This window comes from Cimex lectularius, unplaced genomic scaffold (genome assembly GCF_000648675.2).
Source record: "Cimex lectularius strain Harlan isolate CLEC.00 unplaced genomic scaffold, Clec_2.1 scaffold137, whole genome shotgun sequence".
NCBI lineage: Eukaryota > Metazoa > Arthropoda > Insecta > Hemiptera > Cimicidae > Cimex > Cimex lectularius.
The window spans coordinates 1,236,372-1,263,362 of record NW_019392687.1 but is presented as its reverse complement, the minus strand read 5'-3'; the positions used below and the strand labels follow the sequence as shown (position 1 = coordinate 1,263,362).

The window sequence follows — 26,991 nt, the reverse complement described above, 5'->3', positions numbered from 1 at the left end:
AATGTTAAAACCAAAAGAAATAGGCCTTGAGTCAGATTTAAACGCACCCACGTTGATTTTCCAATGGTCAAAAAATTACTCACCCTGTATGTATGTAGAAGACTATTTTTTTGTATAGCTAATTATATAAATTAATGTAAAGTACTATGTAAAGATTACATATCTTAATTCATACCTTACAGGAAGGCTGTACTAGTCCGTATCAGTCAGTAGTTAGTTGAGTTGAGTTGATACTGGTTCGTTGGTCAAGAATCAGTTTCAGTTTAGAGTTTGTAGTTAGTCACTAGTCAGTGTGCAGGGTTTTGAATGCTATGAATGGTCGAGCGAGCTTTGGAGAAGTGTCTGGCTTTAGCTTAGATAATGATTACTATTTTATCGCCCCAATGACGCCCGGAATCGAGGCAAATTTTGACGATTGATGATGTATGATGTAATAGATAAAATACAACCTTTTGTTTTAGTTTTCTCTGTTTCCCTGAATTGTTGATCTGGAGTGAAAGCATTTTTCTGATCATAAAATTAATAAACTTCTGGATGAAAAGGAGAGCTTTTACATCAGTGTTTACATAGAAATGATGAAGTTTTCACCATCCATGTTTGCTTTTTATTTTCAAAATAATAAGGGAATTTCAAAGATTAAATAATAAAATACAAAAATCACAGGTTTTATTTGAACCTTTGTTATACATGGTATAGATACTTATTTTAATCCACAAAAAAAGAAATGCAGAATGGAACAAATAAATAAATTATTAAATCAAAATATTTAAACAATTTAACATAGAATTAACTTTTTCACTATGGTCGTTGTTCCATAAGAGAGGAAAAAAAAGGTTTTAATATTAAATATATAATTTTATTTTTACAAACTGGAAAAGTATTGTAGATAATAAATGCAATATATAAAAAAATTTAATTTGTTATAATTAAAGTATAATATAATAAGTAACAAGGCTACGTAACATTACAAATCTTTGATACTAAATAGTTATACAAGTATAAAAGTTTATTAGCTTAATTTAACTGAGCAAATCAGAGATATCCGACTTATTAACAAAACATACAAAAATACACATGCAGGTAAAAAATGAACAGAAATGCCAAGTCCATAAAAATATAACTAGCCGATAATAAATCACAGTGACACTTTCAGAAAGAGACAAAGATAATTTAACACTAACATAATACGTTTAAAGGAACTTTTTTTAATGTAATGTATTTGTAAAGTTAAATACCTAATCCTTCTATAAAGTAGTTAATTTTTTTTAAAAAAACATATCACAGCTTTGTTTAAGAACTGGTAACTTTTTCTTTCTTTGTTGTTAGAAACAAATCAAAATCGGTCTCTCTTTTTTTAACATTGTTACCTTTTACTCTCTGGACATTTAAGACTGAATTTACTTTCTCAATCATCTGTCTATCCTAAAAAGACAAATTTGAAAATGAATATTAAAAAAAAAGTAAATAAATTCAACAGACCTGCAACCAGGGGTGGTTGAAAATTTCAGGAGTGTTGATCCTTAGGCTAGCTTTCACTTTGATCATTTTAGAGATGATATCCTTGGCGCATAGAGAATTGTGCAGGTTTTCGTTGATTTTGCGACTTACTTGCAACGGGTCGTATAATCCCCTTATATCTTCCTCATCGAACAGCAGCATACCAGTTAAACTAAAAGGTTGGAAACATTAGTTTCATGTTGCATTAAAATTAATCTGTAACTCACCAGACATAAAGAATAACTCCGAGGCTCCAGATATCGACTTTCTTGCTATAAGGCCCGATGTATTTGGCAAAAACGACCTCGGGCGCAGCGTATTGCAAAGTCCCACATGCCGTTTTCATTTTCGTCTGGGAATTGATGACCTTTGATAATCCAAAATCTGTCACTTTGATCAGTGAAATCGGTTCAGATTCGGTACAGAGAGAGACGCAAGAAGATAACAGAATATTTTCAGGCTGAAATATTATCAATTGTCATTTATTCTAGCAGTCTTAGCAATAAATTATTAATAAATAATAATAAATGTGTTCATATAAAATATTATTTAGAAAAATAAAATCAATGTGTTTTGAAAATTGCATGCACAAAGTAAGACGATGATTTTTGATTGTGAGTCAGGGATGTAAGCAGGTAGAGGCATAGACACAAAACCCCTTCAAATATGACAAAAACCATTGATTGCAAAAATCAATGATAGACTATTGTCTGAAAATCAATAAAAATATTGATTTAGAAAATCTTAGGCTGCAGTGTGTTAGGGTTATAAGCAGGGTGAAACACCAACATAAAACTCCTATTGAACATGCCGAAAACCAAGCAAAATTATTGCCGAAAAATTGAAAAAATTGACTATTTAGCAAATCTTCGGTTGTACTGGGTTAAAGATGTAAGCAGGGTGAAGCACCTACATAAAACCTTTACTGAAGATGGCGAAAATCATTAATTATTGAAAAGTGAAATTATTAATATACTAATGTCCAAAAATTGATAAAAATGATGAATTTTGGATGTTGAGGCTATAACCTATTACTTGGGACCAGTCCCATAAATTAACACTAAATCAGGCGCACCTCATATTTTGACAAGCAAAGTTGGTGAAGCCTTTAGTTTTTCTTCTTTATTCAGCTTGGTTTCCTCTGGTCAATATATTTACTTTCTGCCAGAGAACAGAATTAAAATTAAAAAAGCTCTCAAGGGAGCATTCATGATCCACTCATTTTCGTCATATACACTAGTGGTTATTCCCACTGTATCATCATCATTCACTCAACAAGATTTCCTACTTCTACATCTAACCTTACAATACTAGTAGAAATTTTTTTTGTTTTTGTTTTAAAGGGACGTTCTAGGATATTGAAGAAACATACAGCATTAATAGCTGTTGAATTGAAAGAACTATTAAGCTTGCCTTTGATAGATCAGAAATGTTAAAAAGTAATTGTTGATCTTGCTTATCTAGACCTTGAAGGTATCACTATTGCAATCTAAAGCGCTGAGAAACAATTACATTAAGATAGCTTTCAGTTTTAAAACAACAGCAGAACTGTTACATATAGACTCTCGTGTTGATTGGCTGTAAAAATAATAAACCGAGAAAAGTTTTGTTACTTTGGTAATAATCTGGACAAAGTTCAGATTTCAAAATAGAAAGCGAGTGATATTTCAAGAATAATGGAACTTTCAGACAATTTTGCCTTGGGTGGCCAGGAATCTTTGAAATTCGGTGAGTTATTTAAGAGAAAACAAAGTTAAACAGTATTACTTTAACTATTAAATTTCAGATTTATAACTTGCCTTGGTATATAAATTTTGTTTTATTTATTGAATAACATTATGCTTTGAGAAAAGACTAAAATTGACAGAATTGAATTGAACTACAAATACAATACAAGTAAAAGACCAAATAATCAAAACAAAACAAAAATACTTTAGACAGCTCTTCTAGCTCCAGACGGAAATGTACAGAACAGATAAAAAAAAGTTTTAACTGGATTCATTAACTCCAGTGAAAATTGCTCTACACGACCATACTCTCGATTTAGATCTTCCAATTCCTGGGTGCCCGTTCGGGGGGGTTTAAAATTGATTTTTTTTTTTTTTTTTTTTTTTTTTTTTTTTTTTTAATCAAGATAAATATTCAAGGTAAGTGACTTCGAGGAAGTCTCAAAGTTGGTGTCTGAGTGGATCGAAGCCTGATGGCTCAAGTTGTTAGGGCTACGTCTTAAATTTAAATTAATTATATTTTTTATGTAAGGTCTTGGTTGAGCTCAAAGGTCGTGAGTTTGATTCCCGCTCACGACATCAACTTTTTTATCTTAACCAAAAAATAACTAATATGGTCAATTATGACCGCTAAATATGTATGGATTAATATTATTTTCGATATAAAAAAAAAAAAATAACAAAGCGATCTTAGTGTTTTTTAAAATATTTAAATAAGACATTTCATGATGCCATTTTTGATGCATTTCTTATTTGTTCACCATGGTCATTTATTTTTTTCAAACTTATATTTCTAATACTCAAACATCCAAAATAGCTCTTTTAATTTCAATTCATGTGATTTCATATAAATCACACGAAATACTGTTGAGATTTGGGAGTAAGATTTGCGCATTTTATCAATAACAGTCCAAATAAATAGTGAGGCAATCGTAATTTCTACCACTCAGAGTCAACTTGCTAGTGGTAAGCAGTGAGAATTTCTGGCCCCTCCGCAAAGTAGAAACTTTTGAGGAAGAAACAGAAAATAAAAAGACAAATTGATTTCTAGAATGAATATAAAAAAAGCCGACAAATGCTTGAAAGAGAAATTTTCAAAAATGTACCTATGTAATTCCCAAAAAATGTTCAAGTTTATCAAACCATCTCTTAGGAAAGCACACAGATCTTCCTATCAGCTGTGCCAAAACACAAAATTTAAACAAAACAGTTTTTATCACTTTTCAGTAAAATATTACACCATATCTAGCATACCTTCCAAAAACTTTTGGTTTTAATTTTTTTTTAATAAATCATCGTAACAAATATTTTTACTGTTTATGTAATGTTCTAGAATTTCTAGTCTAGTTCTATATATCTGCAACCAGTATAGGGAGATTTAATATGCACAGAAATCCTTTTTTGCCAGGGGATGCAAAGATTGTCCGTTAAGAGAGGTGATCGCTAGAGAGGGGCTTCTTTGTATCTTCAATTCCAACTCCATAATCCATGACCTTCGTACCCCTAGGAGGTTGAAGCATTGCTGGCTTGTCACGTAGACTACCTAATTTTGATCATTAATAAGTGGGCTCAAATTCACTTACATTTTTTTTTTTTCATGGAACCTATCTGCTTATTGCTTAAATTGATCTAGTTGTAGATTAATAATATAAATAAAATTAATTATTCAGAAATCATGAGATGCGGTCTGGTGTGATGTAGGTTTCAGAAAAACATTTTCTTTATTGTGCCAACATTTCGATCTTTATTGAAAAACATTGTTTAAATTTAACAAAAACATGTAGGATGTGGAAAAAATGAATTTATACATTGCAAAAAAATATGCATTTTATATTCAATCAAAGTATTTCTACTCACTCAAAGTTATATCTCACTGGCACTCTCAGCACGCGACACGCAAGAATGGCACACTTATGCAAAAAACAAACACTTTGAGTGAGTAGAAATACTTTGATTGAATACAAAAAATATATTTTTTTGCATTGTATGAATTCACTTTTTTCCACATCCTACATTTATTTGTTAAATTTAAACTATATTTGTAAATCCCAGGCCCTGAAGATGATCTCAATAAAGATCAAAACATTGACACGATAAAGAAAATGTTTTTCTGAAACCTACATCACACCAGATCGCATCTCACGATTTCTGAATAATTATCAACTAACAGTCACTAATCACCACACATAAAGTTTGGTAAAGTTACTATTTGAAAATGTACAAATAAAATGAAAAAATACTCTGAGCAAATTATGGAACAAGAAGTAAGCTAATGTGGTCAACGAATCATCATTATATCATATCAGAGCTGACATGATCCATTTGTACTAGTCATCAACTGATGCCGTTTTGTCTTAGGTTGTGTTTGAAGTATTAGTAGACTTAAATTATTTAATATTTCTCTATTCATTTTTTGTTGCAAGAAAACTCAGGCTTTTGGTAAAATTTGTACAGAAATCATTTTTTCATCTCAACCAAGACCTTACATAAAAAAATAATTAATTGAAATAAGTAATTTGATCAATTAGACCACTAAAACATAAATGGATTAATATTTGTACAGAAACGTTTCAGTACGGTTTAGATTTATCTTAATTTCTATTTGTGTAAAACAAATAATCATTCAAACAATAAGGATAGAAAAGGAATTAACATAATTTTCATGTTTACCTGCTCCCTGGTTAATTAAAAAATCAAAATTAAATTTATCTTATACATTATTATCCTATAAATACATATAATCTATTGCATATTCTATAAATATTATCTTTGTCTAATTAGATAAATAAAAAAAAATTTCAGTGGTAGAAGTATCGACCATTTTTTCACTCACGAATATGATCCAGAGTCTTCATGAAAAATAACTTTTACCTCTTTTTTTTGTTTTGAGGTTTTACCTTTAAATCTCTATGTGTGATTCCCTCCTCGTGTAGGTACTCGACGGCAAGCATCAACTGGTAAAATATCACTTTGGTCTGTGTTTCTGAAAGTTTCTTTTTGGAGACGATCTTCTTCAAAAGATTCCCGTTTGGCATGTACTCTAAAAATATGCAGACGGATTCTTGTGTTTCGACCACGTCTTCAAGCCTGACAACGCAAGGCTGGAAAAAAAAATCGGTTGGTTTTTCTATTTTCGTTATTTATACAATCTTGGGCATTTTAATTTACATGATTTATCCTCTTTAGGATGTTGATTTCGTTGAAAATTTTAGTATTATCGTCAAGCTCTTTTGGTAGTTTCTTTATTGCACAGTGTTGAAAACTTTTCTGAAAAGTAAACAATAAAAAAATATAAGTATATAATAAATTCATTATTTATTAGATTATTACCTTGTTCATTACTAGTTTTACGTCACCAAACCCACCAGTCCCGAGATGTTTTAGTACAATAAAATTATTTCCTATTGTTGTAGGCAGCCATCTATCTTTATCGATTGACATATTTACGAAGAAGTACACTATAATAAATTTTTAAAAAAAATTGAAATTTACTTAAATCAACCTGATTGTAAAAGCATTACCCTTATTTTTTGGATGAGCGAGTGAAATTTCATCAGCAGATGTTAGAATGATTTTTTTATTCTTTCCAACTTTCTTGTCATTGATGAAAGTCCCATTTGAGCTGACGTCTTCAAGGTAGATCAGGCCCGTATGTTCGCCCAAGTCGCCCCGGTACAGCTTGAAGTGTACTTTGCTAATCTGGGAAAAATAATTATCCCCGATGTTTCCTTTGTTCAATATCACATCGCACGTCGGCGCCCTTCCCACAGAATAGCAGTCATCGGTTAATTCTGTAAATATTTCAATATTAATCAGACTCAGCTTTTTTAGAATGTAAGCACAATGCTTTGTCAAGTTTCAATTACAGCACACACAACAGCTGAATAAAAGACATAATTAATGATTAAATGAGTGAGATTTTTCCTTGTGGTATGCTACATGATTAACCTTTAATTTAACTGTCTAATGATAAAAGATTGACACAAATGCAAAATCAGTTAAGGTTAAAAGTATTCAATCTCTTTACAACCATGTGCACCACAACCGATATTGGTCTAATGTGCAATATCCATTAGATTTTTTTTTTTTTTTTTTTTCAGAAAGAAAACTTTTTTATGGGCTTCTGTGTGTATTCTTTAGGTTTTTCCTCTCCAAAATTAGGAATCTCAGCCTGCATAGGCCTTCACACCAACTGAGAACGTGTTCCGCTGTTTGTTATTCTTTCTGGCAATATCTGCACAGGCCTGTTTGTATTTTCTTATTTCTAATCCATTAGCTGAAGGATCTACATTTTTGGCAATTCAGCATGCCATAAAAGCGTTCAGGGCAGATAGGTGTGCTCATCAAACTTTTCTAGGCTAATTGGCCCTAAGTGCCCTAGTACACAATCAAATCCCAAAGCTTTATTATCTTTCAGGCTTTCCCTTTCCCAGGATTAGGAATGCCTACATAGGCCTTCATACCAACAGAGCACATGTCCCGCTATTTCTTCTCTTTCCTGGCAATATCTGCACAGGCTTGTTTCTGCACCTCTGCAAGTCTATACATCTTCGGAGTCAGCAGGCCAACTATCATTCTAGTTTTAACACATCCTAGGTTTAGTAGTTCTGTCGTTAGTTTCTGCAATAGTTCTTCAATGAACTTTTTAGCATGCCTATCCTGGACTAAATTCTCACTGAACCAAGGACCTATTTTTAACCCATTGTTTGAAGGACCTACAGTTTTGGTGTGTTTGGTATGCTGCAAAAGATCAGGGCCGTTAGGTGTCCTCATCGAACCTTCCACGGCCAATTTATCAGGTCCCTCATTGCCCCTTTACCCTGGTTCCTAGACAAGGGTAATTTTGTTGTCCCCACTGCCAACAAAAACAAATATAGAATCCTCCACAGAATGGATCCAAACAAACAAAAGGAGAAGTGGATAAACTCTAGCAGTGCTAGACATAGTAAACTTATGCTGAAACAACCCTCACCAAATTGGCAAAAACACTGCTGCAATTGGAGAGGGCCAAACTCAGAGGAGTGGTAGGACTACTAACCGGTCACTGGTATCTGAGAAAACGTCTGCACGACATGGGTATTTACAGCGATGATCCCATTTGCAGATTATGTAATGAGGAGGAGGAAACAGCTACTCATATCATCTTCGAATGCGAAGCAACTGCTCAATGGAGGTTCAACGTAACGTATGGAAAAAACTTAGGGGATTAAATTGCAGCAGCAACAGTCAATGACCTGATACTTCAAAGAAGGATTGAGTCTATTGACTGAACTAAGGAGCTAGGAAGGCACAAAAGCCAGAAGGCTGCAGTGCCTGGGGAATACAAATCCCACTTCCTAGTATCCTTTTCTACTATACCATACCCCATTGCCTGCTAAGTTCTTGATGCAGCCCTAACCGGATTTGGGTGGAGGAAACTGTAGATCTTATCAATAGGATCTCTTCCAGGTTTGAGAACAAGGTAACCCTTATTTGGATACCAGCACATAAAGGACACCATGGCAATGAAAAGGCGGATGGCCTAGCCAAAGAAGGTTCTAATATAGCGTTTGTTGTGCCACAACCAGTATTACTTCACTCTATGAGCACAGCGAAAGAGAGTATTAATAACTGGAGCATGAAATCCTTAGGGAGTGGAATTTAACCCCCAGACACAGGCAATCGAAGGAGTTTGTTAAGGTGATCAAACCAGCAGAATCGAAATGGCTATTCTCTATCAAGGAAGGGAATTAGGCGGCTGATAGGTATTCTGACGGGCCACTGCCCACTGAGAAGACACCTCTTCGTAATGAGTATCATACCAGATCCCTTTTTCCGCTTCTGCAAAATAAAAGAAGAAACGGCAAGGCACTACCTCACAGAGTGTGATAGGTACGCTAGGTCCAGATTTGAAATCTCTGAAGGAGCGGACATTACCAAATCACTCCCCAAGATAAAACGGTCCAAAATCTTGGGGTTTGTGAACAAGACCAAGAGATTTATGCAGGACACGTGAGCCGACCAAGTCCCGGACCTTTTAGGGATGGGGTACGAGTCTACCCAGGAATTTAAGCCCTCGAGTCTTGGTCTTGGTTTTCTATATTATAAAAATAAAAATATATGAAAATTCACTAAGCAATTATAACGGGTCAACTATAAACAGTTATTTTTTCCATTACCAATCTAAGGACGGACTGTATTACCTATCCTCGTTAAAATATTACACAAAATAAATAATTAAGCTAAATTATGATCATGATTTGAATTAAAATTGACAATGAGATACATTTCAAGGTTGATTTCTGTAAAACCGCAGCATTTATCACTCAATAAATAGTTCTACCTTGAAAAAGGTTTTTCATCGTTATCAGAAGTGATTGGAGCATACTTGTAGGCACTTACAATAACTTGATAGTTGTATAAGAACGTTATTTTTTCTATTTATGATTTCATTCATTTCCCCCAATTCAGTCATATAGTATTTTTGTCAAGAATGTTTTTTTTTTAATTTTTCTTATAATTCCTGCCCGGCTGGGGATTTTACTATTTTGCTTTGCATCGAAAGAAAAAAATCCAACCTTCTATTTTAGAAGAAGTTGGAAGTTCCTACTTTCGGTTGAAAATATGGAAAAATATTGAGACATTATTTTTGTGTTTCAAATGAGGCCCCTATTTCCTTCCACTACCTGACAACTTCAGGAAAAGTAATTATTCAGGAATGGCAAAAAAATACACCAAGAAGTTTTGGAAATGAATTTAATGCCAATTATTTCAAGAGAATTTTAGTATGTTAGTTTGTTTATCTTTTTTCCTTGAAAATTAACTGATTTTGAATCAAATTTTAGGCTCTTACTTTTTCTCTTACGTTCTTATTTTCCCAATTTATTTGTATCTTTTTAAAGTAAACAAAACTGTTTCAAATTTACGTTATTGTTCAAATATGCAATTCAGTCTTAACCATTATACTCCATAGATAAATATCTGATCACCATGGTCGTAAATATCTGAAAAAGTAATATACAATCGCATACAAATCTGGACTCTATTTATCATGTTGTCAATTTGATTCTGCAATATTGTAATGATTCATGAAAACAGCTCTTTGAAGTAATTTACGTTCTTTCTTAACAGCATTAGCTCCTGCTAATACATTTAAAAAATATAAAATTCAATGTGTGGTGATTAGTGACAGTTAACCGACAATTATTCAGAAATCGTGAGATGTGGTAGTGTGATGTAGGTTTCAGAAAATGTTTTTCTGAAACCTACATCATACCAGACCGCATCTCACGATTTCTGAATAATTATAAAATTCAGTATTTGCATATACATTTTAAGTGTAAGTTTAACGTACCAAGGATTGAAATGAACTCAACTATATTTATCACGTTGTCAGTTGATTCTGCAATATGATAAAGATCGTACCAAGTGTTCGTGCTCGTGATAAAGATTTATTGAAGCAGATGCCATTTGAATAGTGGTGCTTCTTAACAAGCTCAGTTTCAGCTAGTATATTTAAAAATATATTATCCAAAAATATTCATTCAAAGTGATGCAGTATGGTAAAGATCGTACCAAGTGTTCGTGCTCGTGATAAAGATTTATTGAAGCAGATGCCATTTGAATAGTGGTGCTTCTTAACAAGCTCAGTTTCAGCTAGTGTATTTAAAAATATATTATCCAAAAATATTCATTCAAAGTGATGCAGTATGGTAAAGATCGGACCAAGTGTTCTTGGTCATGATAAAGGTTTATTGAAGCAGATACCATTTGAATAGAGTTTTTTTTACAAACTTAGTTCCAGCTAGTATATTTAAAAACAGTTACCTAAAAATATTTGTATATGTATTCAAAGCGATTATTTTACCTACGATGCAACGAAATCAGTTAAAACTATATACCAATTATTCTTTTTATCTAAGGTCTTGGTCGAATGTAATTGAAATGATTGATATGGTTATAAATTGATTCTGTAGTATGGTAAAGATCATACCAAGTGTTCGTGCTCGTGATAAAGTTTTATTGAAGCAGATGCCATTTGAATTGTGGTGCTTTTAAATGCGCTCAGTTTCAGCTAGCACATATAAAAATATATTGTCCAAAAATATTTGTATATTCATTCAAAGTGATGCAGTATGGTAAAGATCTTACCAAGTGTTCTCGCTCATGATAAAGGTTTATTGGAGCAAGATACCATTTGAAGTTTTTTATTTTTTATTTATTTTAAGAGCTTAGTTAAGAGCTACTAGCATTTTAAGAGCTAGTACATTTAAAAATATAATATCCAAAAATATTCGTATATTCATCAATACATGTTTAGTAGTCGTAATTGGCCATATTAATTATTTTAATTAATTATACTTTTCTCAACCAAGACCTCAGATAAAAGTATAATTTATTACAATTTGTACATTCATTCAACTCACCTACCATGCATTGAAATTACTTTAGAACTATGTTTATCATGTTGTAAATTGATTCTGCAATATGGTAAAGATTGTACCATGTGTTCTTGCTCATAATAAAGATTTGTTGAAGCAAATACCATTTGAATAGTAATGCTTTTTAACGAGCTTTGTTCCAGCTAGTACATTTAAAAATATATTATCCAAAAATATTTATATTTCTTTCAATTCACCTACCATGCAATGAAATGAACTAAAACTATATCCATTTATGTTTTCGTAGTCAATTGACCAAGTGACTTTTTTAAATCAATTATTCTTTCTAATGTCTTGGTTGAGAAGGTTGATTTCACGAAGTCATGATAGCTCAAATGGTAGAGTAGCGACATATTTAACAGAAGGTCGTGGGTTCAAATCCCGCTCGTAACACTGAGTTTTTTTCTCAACCAAGACCTTAGAAAGAATAATTAATTGATTAAAACTATATGTTTATCATATTGTCAATTGATTCTGCAGTATGGTCAAGATTGTATCATGTGTTCTTACTCATGACAATGGTTTTTTGAAGCAAGATACCATTTGATTAGATTTTTTTTTTTTTTTTGTACAATCTTTCATTCTTTAACCATTCTATATATTGTCTATTTCACCTTCTTTTCACTGAATAAATAAGAAAACTGTGGTCATTATACCTTTTGACTCTAGGGTGCTTTTTATAGATATTAATTTGCCCCAGCAGTTGTTTTTCTCGAGTGGCTGAGATTCTTCTTTTTCAGCATCACCGTTTCCGGATGCTGTGTCAGGAAGTACGGGGGTGCAATCTTGAACATCCTCCATCCCAAAGGATTTTGTCCTTGCTGCAACTTTGGCTATGACCCCAAGCAGTTCTCAATTCAATTATGTTGTCATTTAGGGTTACACGGTTGAAAACAAATCAGTTCCAAGTCGAATTTACCACTTTCGGATAGTAGGCGATCTACAACATATTCGGCAGGATTCAATTCTACCGGCAAATGTCATTGTGATCATGGTGATAAGGCTTTTGGACGTCACGGGACGTACCATGTGTACTTGGCGACTCACCAATTGCGAAACAAATTTCAATTAGACACTGCCAAAAAGCCATGGCAAAACATATTAATTTTTTAACTATTCAAAAAACTATTTCTGTATAATTTTGGGAGACGTTACTGCGTAAACAAATTATAAATTCAGGTTAGAGTGGTTTTCTGCCATTCCAAGAATTTCGTCAATTATTCAACTTTTATCCTTTATCTCACAAATTATTTGCTGTAGTCCAATAATAACGTATCTAAAAGTCCACCATCTTGTAAAAAATATATGAACGGTTAACTATTAATGATTTCTGAATAATTATTATGTAAAGAAGCAAAAATTCGTTTGGGAATACAATTTTTATGACACGATAACAATTTTAGAACAGTTGTCCAATGTTTATCTCATTTCTCTTAGATTTCTTGTAGTCCAATGGTGATTTACTTGAAAGTCCACCATTTTGTACAGACCTTATAGAAAATGAAATTAATGAACCTCCTGTGTCTAATTATTGTGTAAACAATCACAAATGTGGTTGGAAATACAATTTCTGTGCTAGAAGGACATTTTTAAACAGTCGTCCATTGTTTTACCTTATTTCTCTTGTTTCCTGTAATCCCAATGGTGATATACTTGAGTCCACCATTTTGAACAGACTTTACGGAAGATGAAATTAATGAACAATTTTTGTCTAATTATTGTGTATGCATGAAAAAATTGGGATGGAATACAATTTTTAAGCCAGTACAACAATTTTTGAATAGTTATCCAAAGTTTTACTTTATTATTTAATAATCTAGACTGCTAATGCTATAAATTATAATGCTATTATAATTTATAGCACAGCTGTAAAATAAATAAATTAATTAACTTAACAAAATGTTTAAGTAACATTTACTTTACATATAAGAATAAGTATTTATTTATTTACGGATCGAAATCCACTATAAAAAAAAAACATTTTACAATAACAAAAAATATAAATAATATATGTAAAAATACAAATAATATATGTAAAAAGAATAAGGACGTATATACATAGTAATAATATAAATGGTAAATATAAATGATAAATATAAAAATACAATTAAAGAGTAAAAACTGAACAACAAAAATGAAAGANGAGCAAGATGGATATCATTAATAAATAAGAGAAACAAAACTGGTCCAAGATGAGACCCTTGCGGGACTCCCGAGGAAGCCGCAAAGGGACATCATTTAAATGATTTTTTTAAAATATTAACTATTTTATACCTAGTTTCTATTATGAACAAGCTGAATTAACTACACTGATAATAAATAAAACATAAAACTTCAAAATAAAGGAACCATCATAATTTATCTTCATTATATTAATATTAGAAAATCAAACTATTATAATCTTTAAAGAGCAGAGATTTTTTCCACAAACATTCACAATTATTATAATTTCTACATTATTACGTTATTATCCAAGCATAGAATAATAATTAATCAGTTTTGGCATTTTAATAATAGTATTTTTTGTACTATGCACAAAGTATCACAAGCTGCTATGTCAAGCAGTAAAACAAGGATACTATACAAAAAATAATTTTAAACTGAAAATATTTTTTTTTTTTTAAGTGTTTAAGGAACTTCGGATGATGAATTAAAAAGCCGATTTTCCTAATCTTCTTTGATCGCGTATTTCTGTCACCCGAATAAGATTTAGTATTGGATGCGCCAAGCATATTAAATCATTTTTATGAACCCTTGCAGATAGTGATTTTATTGTTTATCTCTCATCACTTTTTGATATAAGTATCTATATAAAATAAATCTTATCTCAATGCTAGTAAATTTGTTGGATGCAATTCTTAAGAAACTCTTCCAAATAATAAATAAATGATCTATTTATCTATCTATGTATAACCACATTTCTTTTTCTCACCTTCTCTCTCTCTCTCTCTCTCTCTCTCTCTCTCTCTCTCACACACACACACACACACACACACACACAAACACAAACACTCTTTCTTTAACTATATATCAGCAGATCTCTTTCCCTCTCTCTCTCTCTCTCTCTCTCTCTCTCTCGTTCTATCTATGTACCTACCTCTATATAAATATCTTTTTCTTTCTCTATGTGTGTAAGGTAGTTTGTTTATTTGTTTAAATGCCATTTTTTCATGATAGAACTGTCCTTCAAACTGAAAAATCCAAACCAAAACAAAGATACTTAATATGCAAACTTACAAACGTATGCAAATATTTACTCGACCTTTGAGTTCCATTTTGTAATTATTATTACGCGAACAGGATAACGTTCCGAATAATAGTTTTAAAAAAAACCATTCTGCAAATAAAGAATTTTCAAATTAAACAAAGATTTATTGAATGGGCTTTTTGTTTAATAATTCGTTGTTTTGTTTTCACTAGTTTATAGAAAATATAAATATAAAAGTATATTATCAAAGAAATAAAACAATCTTGAGGATATTTCTGAAATATGTTTTTTTTTTGTTTTTTAGTCTTCAAAATTCTCTTTGTACACTAAGCACCTTGCGATTATTTTAACTCTTACTGTGCCGGTGTATTTATAATTTCCTTCATCGGATCGATAAAAAGCGGTGTCATTGACCTTGATTTTGAAAGGAGAACGGAAAATGCCTTGTCAAACGGCATTTGGCCGTCTCCAGAGACTGGGGAGCTAGTCGGAACCCAAGGCAAAACGGAGGCGAACGAGTGTCCTGTGCTCCTGTGGAATTTTCTTTCATAGGATCTACATTTTTGGATGCACGAGATGAAAGAAAACGGTGAAAGTAAGTCCGAAATTGTGCAACGTTTAAGCTTTAGAAAGCGTACTTCACGCCCTATATTTATTGATTTGGCAACAATCCTCGCATTTTTTTTTTTTTTAATTCAAAAGCGTTTTGGTTAATACTTTTGGTCTCGTTTGATTAATAGGTCCAATCAATAATTATTTATAGGGTTTTTGGTCTGGCTTGTTGAGCTAATTTGCATGGCATGGCTTTCGTTTCATTAAGAAGAGCGTTACATTTTAAAAAAATAGGTAACTGTAGGCAAATTAGGCACAATCAAAATGTCACGAACAAAAAAATCTAAAGACAAAGTTATAATATAAGATTTTTATTTTCAACCTTATTGTTAGACATTTTACACAATTCCTCAAAGTACAGCTTTTAAATCAATAATTTGTCGATCCTCCGCCCCCGGTTGTATTTTTCTCAATGTTCTCCTAATTCTGTTTAATTTGAAATGATAATTTATACAAGAGGACCCTCTTAATGCGTTGGACCTTTAAAACGTTCGGCGGAAAAACTTTCACCACGGAAACAAAACGCTAAGAGCATTAACAACTTACCAGACGTATCAATCGTAAAATAATCAAACTTTGGTATTTAAAGATCACTGGTTCGTCATGAGATGTCTTATTAAACATTTAAGATGGAACAGAATCATAAAAAGTAAGTTAACATCCAAACGAGTAAAACATACAAACATACATCTTCGAAATATTTTCCCGAATAAAAGAAGTAAGCTTTGTAATTAGTAAAAAAAACTATTAAATTTTAAATTACTATATTCTATTTGAAATTGTCTAATAAAAAAAACATGCGAGAATCCAAGACGATCAAAGGGGAAGAAGGAATTTAAGCAAAAGCAGGACCTTCCGGCTTAAATAAGATTTTTTCCAGCTCCAGTGCCTGTTTAAGGAAAGGTATTTTTACGTATAATCCACACTATTTTGGTCTGTCAGACGCATTTCGACTTTTCGCCATCTCGGGTGTTGTGTTTGTGTCGGTGCTTCGCCCTGCTTATAACCCTGACAATCATTGAACACGGCAACTCCCATACTTCTTGAATGTACTACTAATTTCTACTTTTTAAATGGAATTATATTTTGTTTAATTAACAGAACGATATGCGAGAATCCAGGACGATCATGGAGCCGGAAGTAATGGTTAATAAATCGCAGGACCTTTTGACTTTACAAGTTTTATCCAGCATTTAAAATTACATTTAAAAACCTTAAGTGATTTATCTTTAAAGTCTTCGAGTGATCTTAACTGTTTGGTCCTGTCGGACGAATTTCGGCTATACGCTATCGTCAATGGTGCCTCGCCCTGCTTAAATCCCTGACAATCATTTAACATGCTTGAAAGTAGAGCTATTTCATCTTTAAATGGTTTTGTTTAATAACAAGGCAATTTGCGAAAATCCAGGACGATTGTGCCCGAAGTAATGGCTAATAAATCGCAGGTTTAAACATATTTTTCCAGCTTCAGTCCAGTTAAAAAAAGGGTTTTTTTTGCCTATAATCCTCACTATATTAGTCTGTCAGACGCATTTCGAGTTTTCGCCATCTAGGGTGGTGCGTTTGTGTCGGTGCTTCGCCCTGCTTATCTCCTGACAATCATTGGACATTGCAATTTCTAGACTTCTTGAATGTACAGCTAATTCAGCAATAGAGTTCTTTTTTGTCAAATTGCAAATCAATTTGCTAGAATCCATGACGATCAAGGTGCTCGAAGCAATGTTTAATAAACCGGATCCTCTTCTTTACAAGACTTTTCCAACTCCAGTTAAAAACCTTTAGTAAAACTGTGATTTCTCCTTAAAGTCTTCGAGTTATCCTCACTTTTTGGTCTGACAGACGAATTTGGGTTTATTGCCATTTTGGGTGGTGGGTTTATGTGCCTCGCCCTGCTTATAAACTTGACATCATATTTCTTCAACGTTTAAAAATCAAAATTGTTGTCATATATAACATCTTCAGTCAATGAAAACTAGTTTGGTCATTTCTGATAAATTTGGTCATCATCAATTGTGTGTTTGTGCCGGTGCCTCGTCCTGCTTATACCACTGACAATCATTCCATTTGGTAAACTCTTGACAAAAGAGCTTGAATGAGCTGGCTAAAATGATCAAATATTCAAATAAATATGTCAAATCATTTCGAAATATCCTCTTTCGGTTTATTAATAGAACTCTTTGTTCGGCGTCATTGTATGCGAACAAAAAAAAAAAAAAAAAAAAAAAAAAAAAAACGATCAAAAGAGCGTGGATAAGCCGGCCAAAGATGGGTTTTTAATCATTGTTATTTTCATATTCTTTTTCTACAATGTTTAATATTCAAACGTGAAATTTCAACTTTCTGATGTAATAGACAGATAGATTTATTAATTGTGCTTGTGTTCGGTGGTATGCATAGTTGAATTTATTATGTAGCGATGTCCAGGAAAGGGTGATTCAACCTGCTTATACCCTGACAATCATTGAACATGGCAAACTCTATTTTTCTCCCTGTAGTACTGGCCAATTTAAAAACCAATGGACATTACTTCTAAATGTTTAAGAAAACGAAAAAATCTGATGAAAGAACGTGGATAAACAGGCTAAATGATATTTCAATTGTTTTTTCTTATTTTCACGCTGAATGTATCCAGTTTTGAACAATCAAAGATTCAATCTCCAAATGTGAAATTCTAACTTTTTGATACATTTTCAAATATATAAACGATTCAAATAAATAGACAAACTTTTACAAAAAGCCGTCTTTTAGTTTATTAATGGCGCATTTGTTCGGTGGTGTGGATAGCTGAATTTATTATGTAGCGATTTCCAGGAAAGGGTGACTCGACCTGCTTGTAACCCTGACAATCATTGAATATGGCAAACTCTATTTTTCTGCCTGTAATACTGGCCAATTCCAAAACCGATGGACATTACTTTTAAATCTTTAAGAAAACGAAAAAATCTGATAAAAGAAGAATAAGCAGGCTAAATGATATTTTCATTGTTTTTTTTTTTGGTTTTTTTTCAGGCTGAATTTGTCCAATTTTGAACAATCAAATATTCAATCTTCAAATGTGAAATTCTAGCTATTTGATACATCATTGTAAATATGTAAAGGATTAAATTAAATAGGCAAACTTTTACCTAATGGATACTTTTAGTATATTAATTATGCTTGTGCTCGAGGCTGTGGATGTTTGAATGTATTATGCACTGATTTCCAGGAAAGGGTACATCGACCTGCTTATAACCCTGACAATCATTGAACATGGCAAACTATATTTTTCTTCCTGTAGTACTGGCCAATTTAAAAACCAATGTACATTAGGTTCAAAATCTTTAAAAAAACAAACAATAAAAAGGGCGTGGAAAAGCAGGCTAAAATGATATTGTTATTTTCATGTTGAATTTCTCCAATGGTTAACAATCAAAGATGCTATATTCAAATGTGAAATTCTAGCTTTTTGATACATTATTGCAAATATGTAAACGATTCAAATAAATAGGCAAAAATTTACATAATTTACACTTTTAGTTTATTAATTGTGCATGTGTTGGATGCTGTGGATATTTGAATGTGGTGATTGGTCAGCATGTGTCCTCTGTGGAAGGAGCAGGAACTATTGGACGTTTAGTGTTGGCACTTGCCAAGCTAGTACAACGCTGTCGTTGACCAGAAATGTAGAGGTTTTAACACAGTATCACTGATTTATCACTAAAGTCATATTTGACTTTTTTAAATCATGATTGTGAATTATTTGCCGTGTGAATAGAATTAAAACAAAAACCTTTATCGAATTTTAAAAAGGGGACCTTCAATACATATTCGGATGAGGTAAAAACCCCTATGCACATTTTGGTTAAATTATCCTGGAATGCTAATGTTTAATTTTACTCACAGCAACAGATTTTTTTTTATTATTTTTTTTTAATATATAATAAGTTTTTGACTTGTTTTTTTTCTTGACCTGCTAGAGCGTTCCATGAAATCAGATAAACGAGGGATCTCTAATCATTCCATGTCCTCATCTTCCATTAGTACAGGAAGAATAACATTTGAGAATTTTGGAGGGAGTGTGCATTTCTTACCATCCAGAAATTGGTTCCCCTACCAGCCGAATAGGGTAAGGGCTTTTTCCTTATTATTAAATATATATTAAAAAAAAAGGTGCTCAACTCAATAATAATCTTATCAATAACAATTTCCTGGAACGAAGGGAAACATATTTCTTAACGAACTATATTTACTGCGATATGCAAATCAGTAAACAATAGAATACAAAGATGAATATTTATTTTCACGGTTTAGCCAGGTTTTATGCCGTATATATTTCAGTTTAAAGTAAACAACTGTCAGGTTTATTTGACAACGCAAATCATAAGGTTTATTTTAATATAAACAGCACTTATTGTGTATTATAGCCTATGTAAATTAATAATTAAGTGTTAAATAACATTTATTTTCAAGGTTTCACTATATTTCAAGCTCTACGGATGGAATACAAGGTATCATATTTATTAAACAGCGTAACAACGAAAATCATTTAGTGTGTACAACTTGATTTATAATATACAGTTTACATATATGTAATGTACAGAAATTAATAAAAAAGTAAATATGAATTAATATTTTTTTCATGCTTTGAAATTTTTTTATGCACCGTACGAGGAAATCATGTCAATGTTGTAAAACGACAGCGTAAATTGTAAATTCTTATAAAGTATACATCAATAACCATTTTCAACGTTTGATCCTATTTTATGTATATTAAAGGCTGTTTAAAAAATACAAGAGCATAAGTAAAACATAAATCATACATTTTTATACATGGGTTATCTTTATAAAGTCTCAACGATGGAAAAAGTAGACATTTAGGGTTCCGCCAAGCAGGAGGATCCTGAGGATGGCGAATCATCAAATCACAGGAAGTTTGGTAGGACCGTAAATGTCTACTTTTTCATCAGACCTTACGAAGGTAGCCCAAGTATAACAATGTAATTACTCCAATTTTAATAAATCATAAAGTCTTGTATTATTATTATTAATTTTTAAGGGCGTTTAAACAGTTAAGGTCATTTCATGCCCTCACTGATATATTTAAAACTTCTGTCTTAAGTCAGCTGTTTCCCTTCTGAGTGCTATAAAGCTCTGACTCCAAACATTCACTCATAATCTACATTACACTACTTACAGTTCACCAACAATCTAATTTTTTTGTAATTTACAATAAATACCTGTAGGATGAGCTGGGTTATCGACCTGCTGGAAACATGAAGTTTTTCCGAAAAACTTCATTACCAGTAGGCTTCGAGAATCCCCCACCTTGGTTGTCGGTCAGATCTCAGTCTTATCTGTCCAGGGGCTATGAACATCTAGATCGTTTAAGCCCCCAATGTAATTCCACTGTTAAATATATTCACTCGTACATACCATTCATTCAGTTAGGGTAGTGGAGTACTTGATATTCTTATATCACCCTTTACACTTATTATATAACTAATTTAATTGAGGGCCAATGGGGTACTCAATATTACACACTACATATTCACTCTAATAAATACATTCAGTCTCAAAGTACACAAAGAAAGGCAAGACAAGATATCTATAAAGTACAATTTACATAAAACAGTAATATTTCATGTAAATTTTGGAACAGGGGACTTAAATACTCTCTGCGGGCTCAAGCAGATGACATTCCTACCCGCTCTCTATATAGAGCTAAGGAGTGACACTAAGTGGGACATATCAATCAATCATTACAAAAGTGTTGGTGTCAACCTCGCCTATCCTAATTGGGTGAGGATGGCCCTTGTTCTATTAGTCAGATCCTCTGAGGACCACTTATTAAAAATGCTTCTAATACGATAGAGCTTCTCTGCTGATTGCTGCTTCTACTTTTTTAAATCATGTTTTTAATGCATTTTTAACATCAAAGGGCCAGAATATTGAGTTTGTTGGTATCCTCCAGACCTAGATATTATAGATATTATAATGTAAAAGAGTGATAAATCTAGTGACATTTTCCCTGATCATACTGTCATTATGGAACATTTTATTGTGCGTATACTTGCTTGGTCGGTCTGTCAGAACATTTCACCATTTCTGTGTTCAACAGCATACAGAACAAACGCTGAAGATAGTCGAAAAACCCAGCAAGAATAGGCAGACTAAAATGTTTGGCAACAACCAAATTATTGTTTCATCATCAGATAAACAAAAAATTTCACTTTCTATTATTTGTGTTTTTTAAGTCTGCTAGATGCTTTTCAGCATTTCAGTGAAGAAGCTTTTTTTTTCAATCAGTCCTGAAGCAATGAAAAGCATCTGTCAGACGAAATCAATAAGAAAAGGCTGATCAGGAGGATCAGGGTACGGACAAACTATGTGTTCACAATGAATTATAATGTTAGGTTTTTTAACGTATACATACAATATATTTTATATTCAAACCTCTCAGTCTTGGACCACGAGGAAAGTCTATTAATTTTTTAAATATTAAATAAATAAATGTTCAAGTGAATTGTATGTTCCTTTTCAAGCTTTGATCATTCTTTATATGCTATTCAGTTCAAAGTACAAGGGTTTGTTTATCCAGCGTCATAACATAAATCAATGATTTTGATTTTAAGATAAGCAAATAATTTTCATTCAGTTCTTCTTTTATATCTCTGATAGACGTTTTTTCTCATTTGACTATTGACTATTTATTTATCTTATCATCACAGGATATCTGAGTGAATTTGTATCAGTTCTTCAAGACAGGTTGTTAAATTACTTTAATTAATAAAATTAAAACTTTTTTTTAAAAGTTAATAAATTTCAAGATTATAATTTTTATACACGTGTACATTCACAAAAGGACGTTGAGTGCTTTGACCTCCTTTGCTAGGGACATCCTGTATTTAAAGGTAGATTCAATTAAATCTGAATGTGTGGCGGCATACATTCTGAGTTTGAATCAATAAGACAGATAATGGTTTAAAAAAGATGTTTGTATTGGATTTTTTATTTAAAAAAAAAATCAAATAAAAGAACTTATCGCATGTATTTACCATATCGTTTGGATTTGCATGAAAGATTATGGGAAAAAAAGAACGACTTTTAACAATTTAAAACATAACAAGCTGGTTGAGCATCCTTTTTTTAAATATTTTAAATCAATTTTATTTTTAAACTTGCACCACCCTCACTTTTCTCAAATAGATCTGTTTTTGTTGATTAGTAGAAGATGTCAACAAACGGTGATGGACCTAACTCTCCTAGCTACCTGTCTTGGAGAAAACTTCAACTGAGTAGGGCCAAGCTAAAGGCCTCGAGTAAAACCTCCGCCCTCCTCTCTGGGTTCGCAATGGTAAGTATAAAAATAAAATTTTGTTTTGGGTAAATGTCTCTTTCATAAAGTTTAGGATTTTTTTTTATTAAGCTTTTCCAATGATTACCTTAGTTCTTTGGAGGCTACTTAATAAATTGTACTGAGGAGGAGGCTAAAAAAATCCCAGCAGCTCTAAGGATTTCACAGTACGTTATTGTGATGTTGTGTAATTAGCCTGTGCCTCTGTCAATTTTTATTTGTCACTGAATATCTTGCTATCCATTCCTAGATTATTTTTTACTTATTTGTTTCAATGGATGCCATTCTTGTTAGTTAACCAGGAGGTCCAAGTCCGGTTGTATTTTCGTGCTTTAGTTTATATTTTTTAATATCTTCTGTTATTTCAAGCTCTATTGGAATTTATCTTGCCAGGATGGCTCATATGAGAACGTTTTGTATTTTTTTAATAATCTTTTTTTACCATCCTGGCACTACATAAGTAAGAATTGGAAGGGTAGCTTTTCCTTAACCTCCAGTATATCGTAGCAGCTCAAGATAAATTGTGAACTGATTGATTAGTCTTTTGTCACATATCTTGTAAAAGGTAATGTAATTTCTGTCATATAGGATTTGGAGTTCTGCCGGGATTCGAACCCATAACCGCAAGCATGGCAAATACTAGTTGAATGCCCTAACCACTCAGCCACCGCGGCTCACACGTTGTACGTGTTCTTTCCACGTTAATGTCAAAGACTCGAGGTATTTTAACTGAACGATTTCCAAGCATTTACCTATAATTTATACCTTAATCTCTTTTAGCCTTCTGAAGATGGCATGACCTTGCTTTTTTTCCTACTGCAATAGTCCTTTATTATCTGAAGTACAAATGTGAAAGTCATTTCTTGTAACCAGTATAGTCATCAGCAAAAGCTGTGAGGTTTCATGATATTCCAGTACCGTGGGCCTCCAAAGGGGACTTGAAGGTTTCCGATGACTTGTTCTTGTGTCACAAGTGCTTAACAAAGCTTCTATTTCAGAAAATTATGATAATCTCGAGTAGTAGAGATTTAGTGGACTATATTTCCTTAATTGTTTTAGATTTTTTAAAATATTCAATGATCTGTTCAAACAAGTTACAAACTGTAGGTTTATCTGAATGAATTTGTTATTAGGTTTTCCAGTATTTTTACTGGAACTGTTATAGGTATTTTGCCAGGTAGAGGGCCACTTTACTCCTGCCGATGTGATGGCTCAGGGGTTTCCAAGATTCTGATTTGTTGAATTACTCTCTTACCTCAGTGGAATGAATAATATTAAAGTAAATAATTAGAGTAATATATTAGAGTAAATAATATTTTTTTGTTGTTGTAAAAGCTTAATAAAAAACATAAAATTGATTAAAAATAGTCATAATTTCATGTTGAGCCTGGATTTTACGTTTTATGCAATTTTGACCACAATTTTTTTCTCTGTATTTTAGGTGGCTATGGTGGAGGTTCAGCTAAATCCAGATTCGAAAGTGCCAAAAGAGATGTACGTTGTGTTTGCCATTTGTACCACTTTGTTGGTAGCAGTCCATATGCTCGCTTTAATGATAAGTACTTGCATTTTACCTAACATTGAAGCGGTTTGCAATCTGCATGCCATCAACTTGGTACATGAGTCGCCGCACGAACGTCTCCACTGGTACATCGAAACGGCCTGGGCCTTCTCGACCCTTTTGGGACTCTTGCTCTTCCTCTGCGAAATCGCTATACTCTGCTATGTAAAATTCTACGATTTTTCGGCATATGCTGCATGGTCGGCGGCGATAATCGTCATACCGGTCTTTATTATTTTTGTCGCATTCGCCGTCCACTTTTACCGGTCGCTCGTCTCGCACAAGTACGAAGTGACCGTCTCGGGGATCAGGGAGCTGGAGTTGCTGAAGGAACAGATCGAAGCGACGGATTTTGAGGGACGGGGGAATGGCGTGAATCTTTTAAACTCAGGCGCGCACATCGTATAATTAGGATTGAATCTGTAACATTATTTTTAACTGTGAGTATACTAGTCTGTAACCATTAGAAAACTGGGAAAGTTATTCGTTTATCTTTATTTTGTTGGTCTTTTTTCTGTGATGATTGTCAGAAAATATTGTATAAGACATTAAATATGTCATGCTAATTAAAATTATAAAAAACAAAGGTGCTGTAAAGTTAGAAAATAGCATGATATTAATTTTTTTTCGTTAAAAAAAAACTACCTGTTTACCATATTGAATTACTTAACTTGCAGAGGTAAATAATAAATGCTGCCTTACAAGTAAATTATTGAATAAATTTTAACAGAAAAATCACATGTAAATATCTACATTTTATACTGTATTTTGAATATCGAAAATCAATATATTTTTAAATGACAATAAAGTAGGTTTTAAAAATTACTAAGTATGTGATACCTGTCAATTTGTAGTGTATTTATAAACATTTATAATTATTTATTACTATTTAGAAATATCGTGCTTGAATTTTTATAGGAGTATTATTTTTATTGTATCACAAATAAATTTATTATAATTTAATTTCATTTTTTAAAATAAGTTTCAACCATTATTGTACTTATCTTGTACTGCGACAGATGGTAAAGCGTTGTCGTAAATCTGTCCGAAATGTTATTTAATTCTTCATATATTAATTAATTTGTAATAAAATGCAAATAGACGAACAGATAGTTTAAACAAATTTTAAGCCAATAAAATGAACAAATCATCACCAGAGCCGGATTATCACTAAACATAAATGTCTTGTATAGACAATTAATAAAAGGCTTTTATGTAATGTATAAGAGAAAAGTTATAAACCAAATTATTTTATGTAAAACTAACTAAAAAAACTAATAGTTATGTGCATTTTATTTATAATGTGACCAATTTACTTATATAAGTACTTAATACTCTTTTTATTAAGTTTATACCCTTTTTTGAGTATTTGTTCTCTTTAACAAGGTAATAGTTTTGATTGTTAATTGAATTAATAGCATAGTACATCTATATTATTAATAATTTCATTGTACTTTTTTTTTAAATCAAGATGTTACCGACTGGGAGCGTTCTAAAAAGACAGCTTTTGAGGCCTTTTATTCATTTTTTTAAAGAAAAATTTAAATAATAAAGGGAGTGCTGGAAAGATGAATCTCTTTGGACTCGTTTCCCTTCATTTATTCACACAGTGTGAAATAAAGGCGAATAATAAATATTTAAAAGACTGAAATTGTTTTGTGTTTTTTTCCCGTAATTTATTTAACCCGAACCTTGCGGTGACAGATGGACGAATGAATAAATTTAGAATACGAATGTAAATCGGACACGATTTGGAAGTCAACAACAGAATCCAAGGTAAAGCGGTCTTACAGATGCAGTAGAAAGCTCGATTGATCCAGATGATTAAACAGCGATTAAAGCAAAATGTTTCCATTTTTGGATTTTCAATACTCATTATTGCTTATCAAAAAGAAGAAAAAAATAAGGCCAGTTATTGAAACAATATTAACAAGATTATTATAATAAAATGCATGTAAAGGAACATGTTAAGAGTCAATTTGAAAATTTGTATTTTATTTTTTAGAAAAGTATTATTGCCAATTTTCTAGGCCTGGAATTCTCACTTATATAGGTTTTGAAAAACTGAAAAATAAAACCAACTCACGATATGGCAGTATTGAATTTAATCAGTAGTTCTCTTATTCTTCCAAGTGAACAGATTTCTAAAAAAAAAAAAAAAGATGTAATGTTGATTTGTTAGTAATTTGGATGCTGAATATGTATACTAGCAGTAAGGATTGAATAAGTGAGTGGATAGACTGAGTGAAGCGATGAATAGAGTGGAACAAGTGAGCGAATACGCTATTCATTGCTTGGATTGTATTGTTGCATAAAACTGAATAAAGTGATCAATGAGGGAGTAACATAAATTACTGAAAGAGCAAATGGATAGACTAAGTGCAATGAAAGGAGTTGGAAAGATTGAAGAAAGTGGAATCAATGTAATGCTTAAGACAGAATGAAATTAATGAATGAAGTAGGTGGGATGAATCATTATTTGTTGTTTTAAAAAAAAGTGGAATGAATGAGATTGAAGAGTGGTGAATAAATTGAGTGGAGAGACAGAATGAATATGTAAGAATGAAGAGAGTAGATGAGAAAAGTTGAATGAAATTAGTGGATACAGGACTGGTTAATAGAATGAAGTTAGT

The 26,991-nt window shown here is 32.2% G+C and overlaps 2 protein-coding genes across 4 annotated transcripts; one reads left to right on the top strand and one right to left on the bottom strand.

Moving 5' to 3' along the window:
• Positions 1–1,270: 1,270 nt before the first annotated feature.
• On the bottom strand, positions 1,271–12,709 carry LOC106664898 (ovarian-specific serine/threonine-protein kinase Lok). The gene is made up of 8 exons (XM_014390965.2): positions 12,301–12,709; positions 6,746–7,015; positions 6,555–6,682; positions 6,393–6,491; positions 6,122–6,325; positions 1,725–1,957; positions 1,480–1,669; positions 1,271–1,422 (listed from the first exon to the last, which is right to left on the bottom strand). Exons 1-8 carry the CDS (start codon positions 12,443–12,445, stop codon positions 1,291–1,293), a joined length of 1,401 nt encoding a protein of 466 aa, XP_014246451.1. The 5' UTR covers positions 12,446–12,709; the 3' UTR covers positions 1,271–1,290.
• On the top strand, positions 3,042–26,009 carry LOC106664899 (calcium release-activated calcium channel protein 1). 3 transcript variants are annotated; one of them, XM_014390966.2, is made up of 4 exons: positions 3,042–3,225; positions 19,421–19,569; positions 22,672–22,797; positions 24,239–26,009. In XM_014390966.2, exons 1-4 carry the CDS (start codon positions 3,174–3,176, stop codon positions 24,764–24,766), a joined length of 855 nt encoding a protein of 284 aa, XP_014246452.1. In that variant the 5' UTR covers positions 3,042–3,173; the 3' UTR covers positions 24,767–26,009. The 3 variants fall into 3 exon arrangements, with proteins under 3 accessions (XP_014246452.1, XP_014246453.1, XP_014246454.1); XM_014390967.2 differs by lacking the exon at positions 3,042–3,225 and adding an exon at positions 15,320–15,447; XM_014390968.2 differs by lacking the exon at positions 3,042–3,225 and adding an exon at positions 19,083–19,280.
• The last annotated feature ends 982 nt before the right edge of the window (positions 26,010–26,991 follow it).

Excerpts from the sequence above, each read along its gene's own strand:
- LOC106664899 (XM_014390966.2), top strand. The coding sequence starts at position 3,174 with ATGGAACTTTCAGACAATTTTGCCTTGGGTGGCCAGGAATCTTTGAAA. Across the intron at positions 3,226-19,420 it reads CCAGGAATCTTTGAAATTCG|AGCGTTCCATGAAATCAGAT; the intron begins GTGAGTTATTTA and ends TTGACCTGCTAG. Across the intron at positions 19,570-22,671 it reads TCCCCTACCAGCCGAATAGG|AAGATGTCAACAAACGGTGA; the intron begins GTAAGGGCTTTT and ends GTTGATTAGTAG.
- LOC106664898 (XM_014390965.2), bottom strand. The coding sequence starts at position 12,445 with ATGGAGGATGTTCAAGATTGCACCCCCGTACTTCCTGACACAGCATCC. Across the intron at positions 6,683-6,745 it reads CGCTCATCCAAAAAATAAGG|TGTACTTCTTCGTAAATATG; the intron begins GTAATGCTTTTA and ends AATTTATTATAG. Across the intron at positions 1,958-6,121 it reads TCACACATAGAGATTTAAAG|CCTGAAAATATTCTGTTATC; the intron begins GTAAAACCTCAA and ends ATAATATTTCAG.